The 17,840-nt window shown below is 42.2% G+C and overlaps 1 protein-coding gene across 5 annotated transcripts in view; it reads right to left on the reverse strand.

Moving 5' to 3' along the window:
• PRKG1 (protein kinase cGMP-dependent 1) overlaps positions 1-17,840 on the reverse strand; it is a 1,424,783-nt gene that overhangs the window by 309,209 nt on the left and 1,097,734 nt on the right. For all 5 annotated transcript variants that reach the window (XM_033943780.1, XM_033943783.1, XM_033943781.1 and 2 more), the window contains one exon: positions 485-590. In XM_033943780.1, the coding sequence (XP_033799671.1) occupies positions 485-590 (106 nt within the window). The remainder of the gene's footprint in view (positions 1-484; positions 591-17,840) is intronic.

Genomic DNA, 17,840 nt, shown 5'->3' on the forward strand with positions numbered 1-17,840 from the left:
AACATTGAGATTTACAGCTGCTTCCTTTCAGGTATAAGTTTGTCTCACTTTTAATGTTACCCCTTAAATCACCAATATTTATGTCCCTCTTCAAATGGAAATTATATAAGAACTGTGGCCTCTGTTAGCAATTAGTACGTATAAATGTAGGTTTGTAAAAATGGCAGACATACTTGGGTAAGGTTTTGAGTTGCCTCCATTTAATATTTCCACACGTTTTTGTGAAATGGTTCCGCCCACTGAACGTGCAGAGAAATGTATGTACACTCCAGCATGCATTTTAGAAAAATCTCTTTCTAAAATACTACCTGAATTGTACACGCCCTGATGTGGATATGTGCATTCTGATTTCGACTTCATGAGTCATAACACTAATGCAGGTAAACCAGATGAGTGGACATCAGAGCAAACTTTATGTAGTCACAGGAAGTTGTTAAATACAACACATTCACATATACATTTAACTTATAAAAATGTATCAAACCTTTTTAAAAACTCCATATACTCTGTGTGCTTGATGAGGCCTGTTCTCATCATTATTGTTTGAAAACATTGTCGATCTATCGCCCAAAGTTTCACATTTGTGAGTGCTGAAAAAAATAAGGAAAACAATGTTTCATTATGTTTCTCACATAAAATATAGTTTTAGCAAGATGAAGAAAAAAATTAAGGAAATAGGGGCGGGCACATAAATTTCTAAACAATGATTCCCAATAGACCAGACATTAACTGGCAGTTTATGCCTGAGCCAGGGGAATAAATTGCTGAAATTATTCCAGATAGCTCTAGAGGGTAATTTTATAAGTTAGAGCCTAGTTTAGTAGATATCAATACATGTAAATGGCTGTATTTAAGACATTTATGCACATATATGGTAACATACTTGCATAAATAGGCCCTTTGTTTGATTTTTTAAGTACGTATTACTATATAGCATTGATGGTATGTACTTTGCCAGAGGGAATGCACATGATCAGGGGTTGTGCAGAACATGGGAGAATCACACAATTTAATGTGCAGATGATAAAATCCTATAAATTAGCACCTCACTTTGGGCCCCTTTTACAAAGCTGCAGTAGTGATTCCCATGCAGCAAATGCAACAGAGCCCAAGCAATTTCTAGGGGCTGCATCGCATATGCCAAACTGGAACTCAGTACTTAAGTTTTGTAAAAGGGGCCGTCTGAGCAGTGGTGGAGCAAGGGTGGGAGGCACCCGGGGTGGCCCCCCCCCTCCCCTGTGCCGTTCTCTTTACCCCCTTTCTTCCTCTCTGCCTCCCCCCTCCTTCCCCACCCCCCATGCCACACTTGTGCCCTCCCTTCTCCTGTACCTCATTATATCTTCACCAGCACAAGTAGCTTTTCCGGCCTGGTGCTCATACCGGTGTTGGCTTTCCCTCTAATGTCACTTCCTTGCCTCACAACCCGTAAGTGATTTCAAAGGGGAGTCAGGCCGGTGTGAGCAGCAGGCCTGAGAAGTTTCTTGCATTGGCAAAGATTTAAAGAGTTATGGGGTGGGAAGAAGGGAGGACGCGAGCGTGGCTTGGGGGGTGGAGAGGTGCCATGCCCGGGGCGGTCAGAACCCCAGCGCCTCTTACTATGCCACTGCCTCTGAGAGTTAAGCTCATAAAGTGGCCACTTTAAAAATTTACTTGGGCTAAGTGAATACATTTTTACAGAAAATTTCACTGAACTCTTAAATTTAGAAGCTTATAAAGTGGGTGGTAGCAGGGTCATACTTAGGGTGAGAAAAAAATAAAATAAAGGAGCTTAGCACTCATAAATCTAGGCAAATGATTAGCAGGTTTAAATTTATCAGCATAACCTTAATGCTCCCAGGTTAAGATGAATTTTCAGCTGGAAATGTAGGCTCCTAAACTTGGCCGAAAATAGGGTGCAAATATAGGAGCACAGCTTTAAGACCTCAGATTTTTCTATTTTTAAAAATATTGGGCCCACTGTTTTGCAATTTAGGCACAGACATTTATATCATCTCTAGGGCTGCTGTACGTTTCCAAACCCGCAATGCTGGCACAAGGTATGATATGTATTTTATAATGAAAAGTTGATGCCTACTTCTCTTTATAAAATAAGGGGGAAAATTCTATGAGGCAACTAAAGATAGGCACTTAAATAAATAGGTGCCCAAAATTAAGTTGTTAGGTGTCTAACTTAGGCCCTATTTTACAAAACTGTGTTAGGGTTGTTGTTTTTTTTTTTTTTTTAAATCATAGGCCACTACGGTAAAAGCTCCGACATTCATAGAATTCCTATGAACAACAGAGGAGCTTTTACCACAGCGATGTGCAAAAAAAACCCTAACACAGCTTGATAAAAGGGGGCCTTAATTAGTAAATTGGCTTCAATTATGAGCTTTAATAAACTCATAATTGAAAAAAATAAAAATTAATTGGGTAATAGACGCCTTTCTTCATAGGCGTAATTCTACAAAAGATAGGCACCTATTGCATAGATCCTAGCAACGCCTAAATACAAAGTAGGTGTATTTAGGGGCAGAAAAGGACTTAGGCGCTGCTAGACGCAATTCTTTAAAAGGACTTAGGTACCTACAATGTAGGCCTTTAAAACCCTGGCTTACATTACAGGCGCCTACGTTTTAAGATAGTCATGATTCTGTAATAGGCGCCTAAGTGTGATTGACACAAGATAGCAGTCTATATTATAGATGCCTATCTTTTCAGATGCCCTTTACATAATTTTTTTGTAAGTAGGTGCCTACTTTCAAGCTTGAAGTATGTGTTTCCTTTCAACAGCTGCCCTCTAATGGCATTTCTAGCAAAAAAAAAATTATTGATATTAACACTAACATGTTTGATTTACTACTTCTTAAGTTTTCTTCTGAAAGTTTTCAGCAAGTTGGGAAGGGTAGGCATAGCGTGCGACACAATGGTGTTTTCCCCTCTCAACTGCAGGGTGGATGGGGAGCCCAAAACTCTGCCAAAGAAGAGGAAATCTAGTAACCCCAATAAGCACGCCTCTCACAATCTCTCAATTGGCCTGCACACAGATTCTCACCAAAGCAAGGACTGGTCATGACGCAATGGCAGAAGTACCACCAGCAGCGTAACTCTGTTTAGACCCTGGGACCATTAGATGGCATTGTTCTCAAGGATTCTAATATCTTCCATACAGTGAGAATATGGGTGGAGTAGGTGACAGAACATGAAAAGGGTGCTTTCAAGGTTGTTGGTCTTCTTTTTGGGGGGTGGTAAAGCTCAGACTATCCATCTTGCGCGCTATGGCTCTTTGCTCCTGCTCTATCTCGATATAGTTACTCATGTACAATAGTATAGTTGTATATAGATGGATGATACAATCACAACCTTGACAACTAATACTCTTGCTTTATACAAAAATATCCTAAAACCTAGCTATAATGAAGATACAGATCAGCTACATAAGTGAAAATGGACAATTTGGGGGGGATCAGCATTTTGTTCCAAACCATCAGATAACTGGAAATGTACATGAACATTCCATGTCTCACTATATTCATTGACATACACTCATTCATAGAAAAGCGTGAACTAAGGATGTAGTGGCTCCGATTTTCATTTGCGATTTAGCCATTTCATACTACAGTCCTATTTTCTGGTTAACTCAAGTTCAGCATGGATTTGTTGATTTAAGAAAAGTTTGAGCTTTAAAAAAAATTCACTATAAAATTTGAATGTGTAATACCCTTTTTTCTCAAAATTATGAGCCAGTTCAGCTTTATTTAGTTTCCAACAAGGCAAGATGATTCTCATTTTATTATACACAAGGTGGATTATATAAAATAATATGAAATATATCATGCTGAAGAATAATACATACAGAATCAAATACAAGTGCATAGTGTATGAGAATGAAACAGGAATAGTCAGCAAAGGACTCTCTCTGAGTTGCAAGAGATTTTAGTTTGGCAGATTTCCTAATCAGATATAATAGTTTCCCTTTGTGCTTGTTAGAATTGTTTGGATATATTCCCTTTTTGCCAGCCAAACTGCTGTCATCTACAGTATTTCTTTCGATGTATTTCTTTCCATGTTCTTGCGGATGAGCAAGTACAGGGCAATTCTATAAGCTGGTGCCTACAAGCAGTGGCGTAGCAACGGAGGTTGGCGCCTGGGGCGTTGGCGCTAAGCATCACCATGCCATGTGCCCCACCCCAACTCTTCCCCGCCACATGAGCGCCCTCCCCCCACATACCTCTTGAAATGTTCACCAGCAAAAGCAGCATCTTCCACCTGCTGCTCGCGCCAGCCTTGGCTCTTTTCTGATATCACATCCTGGTCCTGTGACAAGGAAGTGATGTCAGAAAGGAGCCAAGATTCTGCTCGCACTGGTGAACATTTAAAGAGGTATGCAGGGGGCAGAGAGGCACCGCCGCTGGTACCCCCCCACAAAGACTGTGCCCAGAGCAGTCCATCCCCCCCCCCCCCCCCCCCCCCCGCACCCCCCTTACTACAACACTGCCTAGAGGTTCACACCACTTAGGGGTTTCAAAGGCACCAATGACTGACATTTAGGCACCTGGGTCCATATTCAATATATGAAGCCTAAAAATTCAGTGCTGACTAGAATGGTGCTTAGCATAATTCTACAATGTACATGTACTTTTTATAGAATTGTGCTTAGCACCTCCATGCAATGCATAACTTAGGCACACCCATTTAGACTAGCTAACCCAGGCCTAAATGCCTGCATCTAAGTTGTGAACGCATCAAATGTATTTTATAACAATGTGCATAACTTTTAGGAATGTCCCCAATCTGCCCATGTTCCACTCCTGACCATGCCCCCTTTTCAAATTTGAACGCTGCAATGAACGCATATTTTTTATAGGATCATGCTTTCCAAGCTATGTGCATAACTTTTAATTAGTTCCAATTAGCGTCAATTATGAGATATTAATTGCCAATTATCAGAGCCAACTGGGCCAATTAATTAAGTTATGTGTGTAGTGTATATCAGCTATACGCACCAATGTATATGCACAACTTTAGGCATCATATACAGAATTTGAGGGCTAATGTAAACTCAGTGCTAGTCTATAAGGTTATGCCTAAGTGCCATAACATCTAACTGGAAGAAAGGTATACATGTGGGGAGTGCATTGGCGAGCCATAAATGTATCTCCCAGTTTTAGAATACTATAAATTATGTGCATCACTTGACACCCTTAGGTGTACCAGCTTATGCTTGCCTTGGCATGGCATGAGATGGTATACTTAAACATGGGTGCTCCAATCAGTGGTAAGGGGGGAGGGTGGGCCACCCAGGGAGCTGTCTTGGTGAGTGTGCAGGCACCCATCCTCCTCTCTGCACCCCTGCTCCATCCCCACCATCACGATGCTTCCCCTCCCCTGTATCTCTGCAACATTCCTGATGCAAGCAGCTACCTCCAACCCACTGTTGTGCTAGTGTCGGCTCTTCCTCTGACATCAACTTCCTGGATCTGCACCTAGGAAGTAACATCAGAAGAAGAGCCAATGCTGACATGACAGTAGCTTGGGAGTTGCTGCTCACGCCAAGAAAATTACAGAGGTATGGGGGAAGGGAAGAGGCATGCGTGTGGCTGGAGGGGCGGGGAAGGAGAGTGTGGAGGTAGGATGCAGAGAAGAGGATGGGGGAAGGTCACCACTGTGAGCTAGAGCAGAGGTGTCAAAGTCCCTCCTCGAGGGCCGCAATCCAGTCGGGTTTTCAGGATTTCCCCAATGAATATGCATGAGATCTATTAGCATACAATGAAAGCAGTGCATGCAAATAGATCTCATGCATATTCATTGGTGAAATCCTGAAAACCCAACTGGATAGGAGCCCTCAAGGAGGGACTTTGACACCACTGAGCTAGAGGTATGGGGGGGGGGGAGGGAGGAGAGAATTGAAAGCATGCACACAGCGGGGGAGGAGTGGGAAGGAGCAGGGGAGCTGGAGAGCAGGAGAGGTGCCTGGAGTGGTCCACCCCTCCCCCTTACTATGCCTCTAGCAGGGAGGCAGTTTACAAATGTTTAAAATAATAAATGCAACTAATATATTCACAGTTAGAAGGTAATGCCAGTCTTGAGCCGTGACGATGCAAATAATATGATAGAAATGAGCTTGCATGGTAACCAGAGTCAGATTAAAGCAAACTAGGCATGTGCCTCAGGCCCAAATGTTTGTTGGGTGGGGGGTGCTGTCAGATGTGCTCAGAGTTTAGGAGGGTAGGATTGCCAATTGTTTCTATTTTTTCAGGATTCTAAAAAGTTCCAAATTATCTGTCTAAAATTCAGAAGGATAGCTAAGTGTATGAATATTTTTCAGAGTTTAGCTCACTATAGCTCTACATGCACCCCCTTTCTACTGTAGAGACTGTGGTAGGCTCCAGCTAATGGGAAAGGTTGCTCTAGTCACATGGAAAGAGGATCTGAGCTACAAGGGCTGTGGGAGAAGATTTCTGCACAGGGTCTTTGAAAAGAATCAGTAATAAATAAAAATAAACCCACAAAAAAAGTTTTTGTGCCTATTTTGGAAGAACATCTTCATTATCCAAAATTTGTCAGGTAGAAGAGCAACTAAAGCTACTAAAGTAGATGGTTTAGCAACTTCTTTATAAATAAAAATAAAACATAACATAAATAAAATAAGATGATACCATTTTTTGATTAGAGAGAATCAGTGGAACCAGTAAGAGGTCTGGGGTGGGGGTTGTTAAAGGATAAGGACTGAAGAATGGGAAAAAATGTGAAAGGTTTGCTGTTAGGTGAGGGGAAAAAATAAGAACTGGCAACAAATGCCAGAATTTACATGATGGTGGACAGACCTGGTGGGAGGTGGTGGTACTGCCTGAAGGAGCATATGAGCACTAGAAAAGAGAGCTAGAGTGCGTGTACTGCCATATATTTCTGTGTCTCTATGTCTCCTTTTGAGGACATGGCCGGGATCCGGACGGTTTTTCAAAACCCGGCACTTTGTGCGGATTTTGAAAAGCTTCTGGCAACGAGCGACATTGGGATAGCATTCGCGCATGCGTGGGATGTCATTGCATCACACCAGCACGCTCACAAATGCCATCCCCACGTCGCTTGTTGCTCGTGCAGGTTAACTATTCTCTGAGTGAAAAAAATATTTCCTCCTATTGGTTTTAAAAGTATTTCCCTGTAACTTCATTGAGTGTCCCTTAGTCTTTGTGATTTTTGACGGAGTGAAAATTGATCCACTTGTACCCGGAATATGGGCACCTTCAGCGCCACATTGACAGACTTCAGATCCAGGATGGGTCTCCAAATATCTGAATCTTGGGCATATCTGCCAAAGTCTGATTCTGGGTCTGGCTCTGGTTCCACGGCTTATATCTCTAGAAGTTGGTTTACTGTGGCTCTGACTCTGGCAGCTTTCTCTGGTTTTACTACCAGAAAGTCTATAAAGACTTCCTCTCGAATGATATCCAGCATCCATATGTCTGAATAACTGCTCACCCAGCATCCATGTATTCCGAGAGCCATCCTCCTATTCTGAGAAGCTCGCATTGTAGCCTGGCATCATTGGGTCTTTGTGCAAGCTACTGAGCAGGGAGCTGATGCCTGAGGATGTCTGGAACTCCCAAACCTCTGTCTAAAGGACCCTGCTGTTGCATGGTGAGAACATCTGTAGCCACAAAAGGAACCATGACTCAACCATCCTAGGGCATATAGTCTACTGCCAGGCAATGATTTTGGATGATGATTCACTTCACCGGCCATCATGGGATCTTCAAGGCAGCTCCACAGACACAGGAACTGCCCTAAATTAACTTGCACACAGTTGGAGGAATGGAGTAAGTCAGGGATGGCTTGGGAGATTCGCTCCCCCCCCCCAATGTCCTCCAGACATATCCCCATGGTGCACCACTGAGCAAGGACCCAAACCCCCAAAGCTCCACCACCATACCATGTGATAGCCATCCTCATTACCAATATCTCATCCCTGTTCTCAATTCTAAGTGTGAGACCAACAAAAACCAGTTAAGACAACCCCCTTTCAGAAACAAAGCAAACTTAAGATATATACCAAACACCCACCAATGCACTTTGAAGACCACCCCGGCATCTCCCATAGACAGTAATGCACTGTACTCACAGAACAGGAAGGTACTGCTGCATTAGGTCTTACTGCAGCTAGAACATGGAGAAGATTTTTGCCTCATACAAGCCTGAAGTTCCTCTGGGGGCTTGTCCCTTTGGGCTGCTCTTTATACAGACCTCACAGGTCTGGAACTCTCAACCCCACTAGCTCCTTACGCATTTTCAGGAGGTCGTAGTTGGCACCCATTACAGTCCTCTGTACCAATGCAGAACCACTCATCCTATGCTCAAGTGCCTGAAAAAATTCAGGGTTGCCTGCCCCCCAGTTATAGTCCTCTGAACGAGAGATAGTATCTTCTCCCAGACAGAGCTATCCCAGGATCTCTGGGAACCTCTGTAGCAATAGGAAGCCTCAAAATCTGAACACCCAGCCCCCCCCCCAAAAAAAAAATAAATATAATAATAATAAAACAAAGCAGAGCTGAAAAAGAGACACCTTCTCAACTCACGGAAGGAAAACTGAGGGGACATTGCCCAGTTACACAAGGAGGTGGAGTTGAAAAATGTAGATGATGTCTTCTGCAATTCTCACGGATAAATGGAGAGAACCCATTAGTCAGGACTCCTGTCCCTCCTGCATAGGAAATATATGTATGCTTAGGGCCAATATAGTGCTAATCAGGTCCTGATGGTAACTTGATAGAAGAAAATGAGAAGATGGCAAGACTAGACTGTCAAGTGATATAGAGAATCCTTTGTGATTTATACGTTAGATCTATTTGAATCAGCAATAAATATGTTTTCACTCAGTGTAATAGAACAAAAACTCTATTTGGTCTAGTGGTGCTATAGAAATGATAAGTAGTCATAGTCGTAGTAGACCGAGTAACTTAAGCATATAACTGTAGAATGAAATGGCTCTATTTGTCCTTGGAATCAATGAACACTTCAATGTGAATTAGGTAAACTGGTCATGCCAGGACGCTTGTGTCTTTTTAAGTAGCTGCTTCCTGGAAAGCTGAATTTTCAGCAGTGGCTTTGCTAGACAAAAGTATTGGGGGGAGGGGGGAGAGAAAGAACATTGAAAACAACCCATGTATTCGGGGAGGCAAGTCAAAGTGACATTTCTGTATATCACACCTCTCCCCCCCTTTAAATCAGCTATCTAATATAATAAAACGGTAAGCCGCGCATGCGCACTTTCTAAGCGTGGGTCCGTTTTCCGTGAGTTGTAGCTAGGAAGTGCGCATGCGCGGCTCACCCCCTGCCCTCTCCGTCATCTCCCGGCTCCAGCGGTGTCACAGTTTTCAAAGAGGCGCGGGATTGTTTCAACGCGGAACCACCAGCCGTTAAATCTCCTGGCGCTGACTCCCGACGGTGGAGGAGAGGCAAGGTAGAAGAAGATTTCCGCCGCCCCCCCCCTTCCCTTACCGTGGCCCCGACTGGCGATTTCAGCAGGGAAGGGAAGGGGGGCCGCCGGCAAAGGACTCGGGCCCGCGTTTGTAGTCACGACTGTGAGAAGGGAAAGGGGGTTTAGGAAACAATAATGCTGCTGCACAGGGAACTGGTGTGGGGGGAGGGAAATGGAGGGGGAGGGAATGCTGCTTTGGACACACAGACAAAGGGAGGAAGGGAGACAGAAAGACAAGAAGAAAGACACAGAGGCAGGTGCACAGGGAAATGGTGTGGGGGGAGGGAAATGGAGGGGGAGGGAATGCTGCTTTGGACAGACAGACAGAGAGAGGAAGGGAGACAGAAAGACAAGAAGAAAGACACAGGGGCAGGTGCACAGGGAACTGGTGTGGGGGGAGGGAAATGCAGGGGAAGGGAATGCTGCTTTGGACACACAGACAGAGGGAGGAAGGGAGACAGAAAGACAAGAAGAAAGACACAGGGGCAGGTGCACAGGGAACTGGTATGGGGGAGGGAAATGGAGGGGGGAGGGAATGCTGCTTTGGACAGACAGACAGAGGAAGGAAGGGAGACAGAAAGACAAGAAGAAAGACACAGGTGCAGGGAGATATATAGAAAGACAAACAGACAAAGGGGGCCAGGGACAGAGACAGACAGAAAGAAAGACAGCGGGAGTCATGTCAGGAGGGGTGTGGGATGCTGCAGAGGGAACTATTCCAATGGGTGCAACTGGGCGGCTGTCGGGAACCTCTGATCAGGGGCAGAGCAAGGTAACTGTATCATAGGGATAAGAAGGAGGAGGGGGGAGAAAAAGGAAGGGACGCCTACTGCTGGACAGGGGGAGAAGGAAAGAGGTGCTGATGGACAGGGGGTGGGTGAAGAAAAAGGAACAGAGGCCTAATGTTGGACAGGGGGAGAAGGAAGGTGCTGCTGGACAGGGGGGAGGTAAAACAAAGGGAGAAGGGATGCTGCTGCATAAGGAGAGCTGTGAAGGGGTGGTGGTGGACACAGGGGAGGTAAAAGGAAGGGAGAATGGACAGGGGGAGTAGGCAAGGGGTGGTGATGGACAGCCAAGGAAAAAGAAAGACAGAAAGAAAGAAAGCGGCTAAGGAGAGAGAGAGAAAAAAAGAAATAAAGAGACACACACACACATATATTCTAGCACCCGTTAATGTAACGGGCTATAAGACTAGTAAAATATATTATGTCCCAAAGGCCTTAGAAACCTCTTTATTCAGATTCTGCCATACACATAGAGCAAGCATGATTTCATGACACCAGTGGTGAAGTATCCCCTCCTCTAGTCATTGGAGGAGTACGTGGAGCAGTTGTGGGGCCACAGCCCTCGCTCCGGAATAAGAAGATGATGCTAGAGGCGGCAGGGCTTGGTGGACTGCAGCCTCATGACCATTCTGGCATCCTCCAACTCCCTTAACCCAGTGCCGACTGCCCCCACCATTGCACCCTTGGTATGGTACGGCACAGCCGCACTCAATGAATTCTTCCATATGGGAATGAAGTCCGGAGACTACAGAGCAGTTGTTCTCAATCCAGTCTGGTTTTCAGCGTATTCAAAATGAATTTGCATGGCAATGATAGGCAAAACAAGTGGGCAGTGCATTTAAATCTATCCCATGCATATTCATGCAGGATATACTGAAAATCTGAATATGCCTCAAGGTCTGGGTTGAAAAGCGTTAGCATTTAGTGCGCACTAATATTTAGTATGCACTAACTCGGCTAGCGCACCTTAGTAAAAGGATCCCAATGTCTTTCACACAAGTTTGCCTCATTTCTACCTTCTCTTACCATCTTTAGAGATCTTGCTCTTTAATCTTTTTCCTGCCATTTATTTTAATTCTTTTTATCTTCTTTTAGCTAGATTTTATTTCCTGTTTTCTCTAGTTTTTCCATTCCACTCTGTGTACTCATAGCCTACTCAGCCTTATCTATCTCCATTTTTCATCCCCTTATCAACCCCATTCCTTCCCTGTCATTCATCTCCTCTGCACTTCCAGTCCCTTTCTTATGTCTTACCCTCTTAAACAGGCTTCCATTTCCTCTTTTAATATAACATATATAATATAATTTTATTTACATACCGCAATACACCATAAGGTTAACATGAGTTCAGGTGAGGATACAAGTATAAATAACATAGAATCATAATGACAAGGTCTGAATCAAACACAATTATGGTATGGTAATACGAGAATAACTTGAGTGGATGAACAGTTTCGAATGTCGGTACAGATATAGATATGGGGACCCAGAAGGAAAAGGCAAGAGAAATGAGGGGAAACTGGTAGTAAATGTTGAATGAGTCTATGCACAGAGCTTTTTCCTTCGTCTTGATGAGCGTGTGAGACATGCAAAGAGAGCACAGGGTTTAGTGCTCTACTTTGAATTTGTTGAACAAGTATGTTTTTAATCCTCGCCTGAAATGCATATATGACGAAGAAGACCCTATAATGGGAAGTAGTTCATGACTGAAGTGAGCTGCTTGATAGGATAGTAATTTTGGCACGTAAGCTTTTTTAGGTTTTCCTTGCAGGAAAAGGTGGGCAAAGATGGAATTGGTGCACAAACGGAGGATCTTGGGGGGGGGGGGGGGTAAACTCAAATACTTTAGTCATGTAGTTTGGTAGGAGGCCATAAAGAGCCTTGTACATGAAGCAGCTCAGTTTGAATAATGAGCAGGCCTCAATTGGGAGCCATTTGCATGTAGTAAGGCGTGATGTGGTTAATTTTCCTTAGGCCGATGATTAGGCGCACCACTGTGTGCTGAATCATTCAGTCTGTTGAAATGTTTCTTGGGGCATGAGATGTAAATGAGGTTGCAGTAGTCTAGTGCATATACTGAGTATTACTTCCCCATTTTCATCTTATGGTGGCCCTCAGAGCTTTCTCATATTCACATTGTTGCTCTTTACATGAAACATATTGGAGACCATTGGTCTAGCTAAAACTTAACGATTAAAGTTAATGCAAAGCTACAAAGCTGCCAATTTCCAGGAAAGAGGTTGTGAGCCAGTTTTGGATTTCTGACAGTCTTACCCTGATGCATTATGGAATCTGCATCAATAATTTCAATGGTATAATCAAGCACTAAAAATACCACACTGCACTGGAGCTCAAAGTTCAAAGCCAGGACTAGCCAAAAGTCTCCCTGGAACTCAATAAGTTGGCAGCTCTGTTATTATCCATGGCAGACATATCACATTGGCAGAAATGTCATCTGTGGCATTACTATCCCACTGAAGAGAGTGTTCAGTAATCCTTTATGGAATCATAAATATAAATCAGATTTAGTTTACAGATTTGGATTTGCAAACTCAGTCAGGCAACCCAGCATTTTCGCTTGAGCCACATCAGGACAGATTTAACAGTGATTGAGAAAATGAAATGAATTGAACAGCTCTACTTCCCCAATAGAGAGACAGTTCTTACTAATGCAAACTGTTTCCTTATCCATAATCGATTATCTCCCAAAATGTGGCAAAAATAATAATAACAAATGTTTGACAGCTTCAGGAGTGCTTGTGCTATTTTAAAATTTCTGCATTTTCTTCTCATCTAAAGACACGTAATCCAGAGAAATGGAATTTAATTTTATGTCAAAAATTTTACAGTATGAAAATAGATAGCTCTAGGTCAAATAGATGCTGGCACTGTCATGTTGAAATTGGGACATTAGATCATCTTTTATTCTATTGTCCATTCATCTTAACATTCTGGAAATCAATCTGGCCCCAAATAAATAGGATGTTAGAAAATCCGGTAGCCTTGACATATGATACCATATTATTTGGAACAACTATGAGAGCAAAAAGTCAAATATCATCAAGTAATAACAAACTTCTTTTTATTTTAACTGGAATAGCAATACAACAAATCACATTCAATTGGAAAAAACATGACAGATTAAATTATACATTCTGGTGGAATTCTGTATGTCATATATACAAAATGGAGCTCACTATAGCAACACAAAAAGGACATGTAGATAAATTTCAAAAAATATGGACACCATTAACTGAATATTGTAAAGAATGATTAATTTTCCCATGTATAGAATTTGATTAGAAGAAAAAGAGATCATATCTCTAAATATTATATAATATATTAATACTAGATTTATAATATGAAATATGGATAAAATAACATTTAAAAATTTTATTCATGTATTACTGAATAGAAGGGAGGGGGGAGGGGATGGGATATTATTATATTAACTAAGAATTATATAAATTTAGTTTTCTGAAATATTAGTATGAATTTATATTGTTGATGTAACATGAAAATGAATAAAGATTTCTCATTCAATATTGATAGGGAGGGAGAGAGGGAGGGGAGATTATTATATTCAATAATAATTATATTATTTTAGATTTCTTACATAATATTATAACTTTATAAAATATTGATTTTCTAAAGAAATTTTAAATTTGATATTAATCTGTAAGTTAATCAAGTGTGATTATTCAAGTTTATAATGAATTTATTTGAAACACTTGTTGTAACATAAGAAAATGAATAAAGATTTATAAAACAACAAAAAAAAAATTTTACAGTATGGTACTATGAATACATCTTTGAATTCACAATATTTTGTATCAGCATTCTTGTAATGGAATAATTACTCTGATGATGCAACAGTTTAATCTGGGGTAGGAGAAATATAACAAAGATGCAGCTTTTTTGTCTATTGGTATTATGTTTATAGGTGTGTTTTACATGGAAACCGTTTAGATATAGACAGTCTATACATTAAAAAATAATAATAATAAAGTGTCTCAGAGTAATCTTTTTTTAACTTTATAAATTAAGATTCAAGAGTACTATATTACAAGAGTCCGTTGAAAAGTTTTCATTTCAACCAAGAAGAGAATGATGTGGAGCCATGAAACAAGTTATTCCACACTTTTCTTGACACTTTTTGTTTCAATGATATGAAATGAAATGAAAAGTGTCAAGAAAAGTGTGGAATAACTTGTGTTTCATGGTTCCACATCATTCTCTTCTTGTTTGGACTGAGAACTTTTCAGTGGCCCCTTGTATTGTGATGTCATAAAGCCTCATTCCACCAATGCCTAGGAGCCAACCTCATTGGTGATGTCACAATGGCTTGGTTTCCCTATACCTGTGCTCATTTACTAGATTTCAAGAAAAGTGTGGATTAACTTGTAAGTTTCATGGTTCCACATCATTCTCTTCTTGGTTGTGCTGAAAACTTTTCAGCAGACCCTCAGTTATCAATGTAAAAAAAATACCTGGGGAAAGCCACTACTTATCTCTATAATTTTTACTATGTAAAGCCGCTTTGATTACAGAAAAGGCAGGATAACAAATTTTAATAAACTTGAAACTTGTTATATATGCTATTTTTTGAGACTCTGCCAGGCACTTGTGACATGGACTAGTCAATGTTGGAAGCAGGGTACTGGGTCTGACCCTCTATACAGTGGCGTAGTGAGGGGGGGGGGTTGGGGGCGGACTGCCCTGGGCACCATCTTGGGGGGTGCCAGCAACTCTCCTCCTCTCCACGCCCCATCCTACTCTGCCTCTCCCCGCTGCTCACATTCCTTCCCTTCCCCTCATACCTTTAACCCTTTGCCAGCATGAGCAGCAGCTCCAACCTGCTGCTTGCGCCAGCCTCGGCTCTCCCTCTGAAGTTACTTCCTGGTTGTGGGACCACGAAGTAATGCCAGAAGGAGAGCTGAGGCCAGTGCGGGCAGCAAGTTGGAGATTCTGCTCATGCCGGTGAAGTTAAAGAGGTATGGGGAAAAGAAAGGGGAACATGCACATGCAGCGGGGGTGGGTGGGGAAGAAGGGGGGCACCACTGCCCTAGGCACCTCCTACCCTCTCTATGCCACTGCCTCTGTGGTGACTCTTATGTTCTTATTAATGGATAAAATATTCATCCAGTGGTGATCAGTGTTTCTTTAAATGCTGAGCGCTGTTGGCTGAATTAGGCCTGGTAATGCAGCTGATATTCAGTGCCATACCTCATAGCTGCCTTTTGTTAGGGTTACCAGACATCCAGATTTCACTGGACATGTCCTCCTTTTGAGGATATGTCCAGGGGTCCGGATGGCTTTTCAAAACGCTTTGTCTGGGTTTTGTAAAGCCTCCTCTCAATCACGTTGGGCAGGAGGTAATCTTCGCATGTGCAGATTGCCTCCTGCCCGACCAAAGCAGGCAGCGGGGGGGTGGAGGGTGGAGCTAGGGCAGGACTGGGGTGGAGATGGGTGGGCCTGGGGGCGGGTCTAGGGTGTCTGGATTTTGCAATCGTAAAAATGGCAAGCCTACCTTTTGTGCAGTCTTACATGCTCAGTCAGCTATACAGGCACTAGCATTGTATATCGGTCACATAATTCTCAGCTCCTCCCCAACATTGCCCTCGAACTGCTCAGGCATTAACTGGTGACTGCTGCTGCAATCACTCGGGATTTTTAGTGGTGTTGGGTAGTTAGGTTTTGCTGAAGATCACGCCCCTAAATGGATATCAAACCCTCAGGAAAGGAAAATAAAATAGCTGTTTTTAAAAAGTACTTATTACTCTGTTCAATATTTATAATCAGTTGAAGATTAAAGCACCAGTTTGGGGCTAAAATTGATGATAAACATGATGGCAGATAAAGGCCAAATAGCCCATCCAGTCTGCCCATCCGCTGTAAATATTATCTTTTCCTCTCTCTAAGAGATCCCATGTGTCTATCCCAGTCTTTCTTGAATTCAGATACAGTCTTTATCCCCACCACCTTTTCCAGGAGACTTTTTCACGCATCTTCTACGTTTTCTGTAAAAAAGTATTTCCTTAGATAACTCCTGAGTGTCACTTCTTAATTTCATCCTATGCCCTCTCATTCCAGGGCTTCCTTTCAAATGAAAAAAGACTCAATTCATGCACATTTATGTCACGTAGGTATTTAAACGTCTCTATCATATCTCCCCTCTCCTTCCTTTGCTCCAAAGTATACTTATTGAGATCTTTAAGTCTATCGCCATACACCTTTTGACAAAGACCATGCACCATTTTAGTAGTCTTCCTCTTGACCAACTTCATCTTTTTAAAGGTGCAGTCTCCAGAATTGTACACAATATTCTAAATGAGGTCTCACTAAAGTCTTATACAGTGGCATCAATACCTCCTTTTTCCTATTGGCCATACTTCTTCCTATTCAACCTAGCATCCTTCTAGCTTTCGCCGTCAATTTTTCAACCTGTTTGGCCACCTTAAGATCATCACATACAATCACACCCAAGTCCTGCTCTTCTGTCATGCACATAAGTTCTTCACCCCCTAAACCAGTGATGGCTAACCTTTTTGAGCCCGAGTGCCCAAACTGCCGCACAAAACCAAAGAATTTCCTCAAAGTGCCAGCACGTCAATTAAACCTTAATAACAAGATTTTAGTATCTAAAAACTCTTTATAAAGTTGCCTGAACTATGTAACATCATTTTTAAAGGTTGGAATCTTTGTATTGTCAGAGAATCAATTTGATTCACAATCCTTTGGTTTTCATTTCAATTTATTGGCAATTTATAATGTTTTAATGATTTCACTCATGGGCTGAATACACACATACTTTTCTCTGTCGCCGCACTCTTTGACCAAAAGATTTGTAAGCCTGCAACCACGTCAAGGTAGACTCTTTCAGCAGCTCCCCTCCCTCCCCCTTACCTTTGTGGCCAAGTCAAAATGATCTACCAACAATAAAATTTTAAAAACACAAAGCACGCTGTACGCAGAGAAAATGTTAATTATCATTTATATTCCGCGGGTTTTCAAAGAGGTCAAGGCAGATGACTTTATGCAATGTCACCTCAGTAACAACTATACAAAAATAGACAAATATTCCCCCTCCCTTTTTACTAAACCGCGATAGCAGTTTTTAGCGCAGGGACCTGCGCTGAATGCCCCACGCTGCTCTTGAAGCTCATAGGCTCCCTGCGCTAAAAAACGCTATTGCGGTTTAGTAAAAGTGGGCCATAGTGCAAAATATAGACAGCATATATAAATTCTCAAAACGGACACATTTTGATCACTAAATTGAAAATAAAATCATTTTCCTACCTTTGGTAATTTCATCAGTCTCTGGTTGCACTTTATTCTTCTGACTGTGCATCCAATATTTCTTCCTTTTTTCAGCCTCCTGTATGCTTTCTCTCCTCCAGACCTCATTCCCTCCCCAAACTTTTTCTTTGTTTCACCCTGCCCCCTTCTTTCTTTTTCTCTCTCTCCATACCCCCTTTCATTTTGTATGTCTGTCTTTCTCTCTCTCTCCGTGCCCCATTTTTCTTTGTTTCACCCAGTCCTCTTTCTTTTTTTTTTTTTTTTGGCTCCCTGTCCCCCCCTTTCTTTCTTTCTCCTAG

The sequence above is a fragment of the Geotrypetes seraphini genome, chromosome 4 (assembly GCF_902459505.1).
Source record: "Geotrypetes seraphini chromosome 4, aGeoSer1.1, whole genome shotgun sequence".
NCBI classification, from domain to species: domain Eukaryota; kingdom Metazoa; phylum Chordata; class Amphibia; order Gymnophiona; family Dermophiidae; genus Geotrypetes; species Geotrypetes seraphini.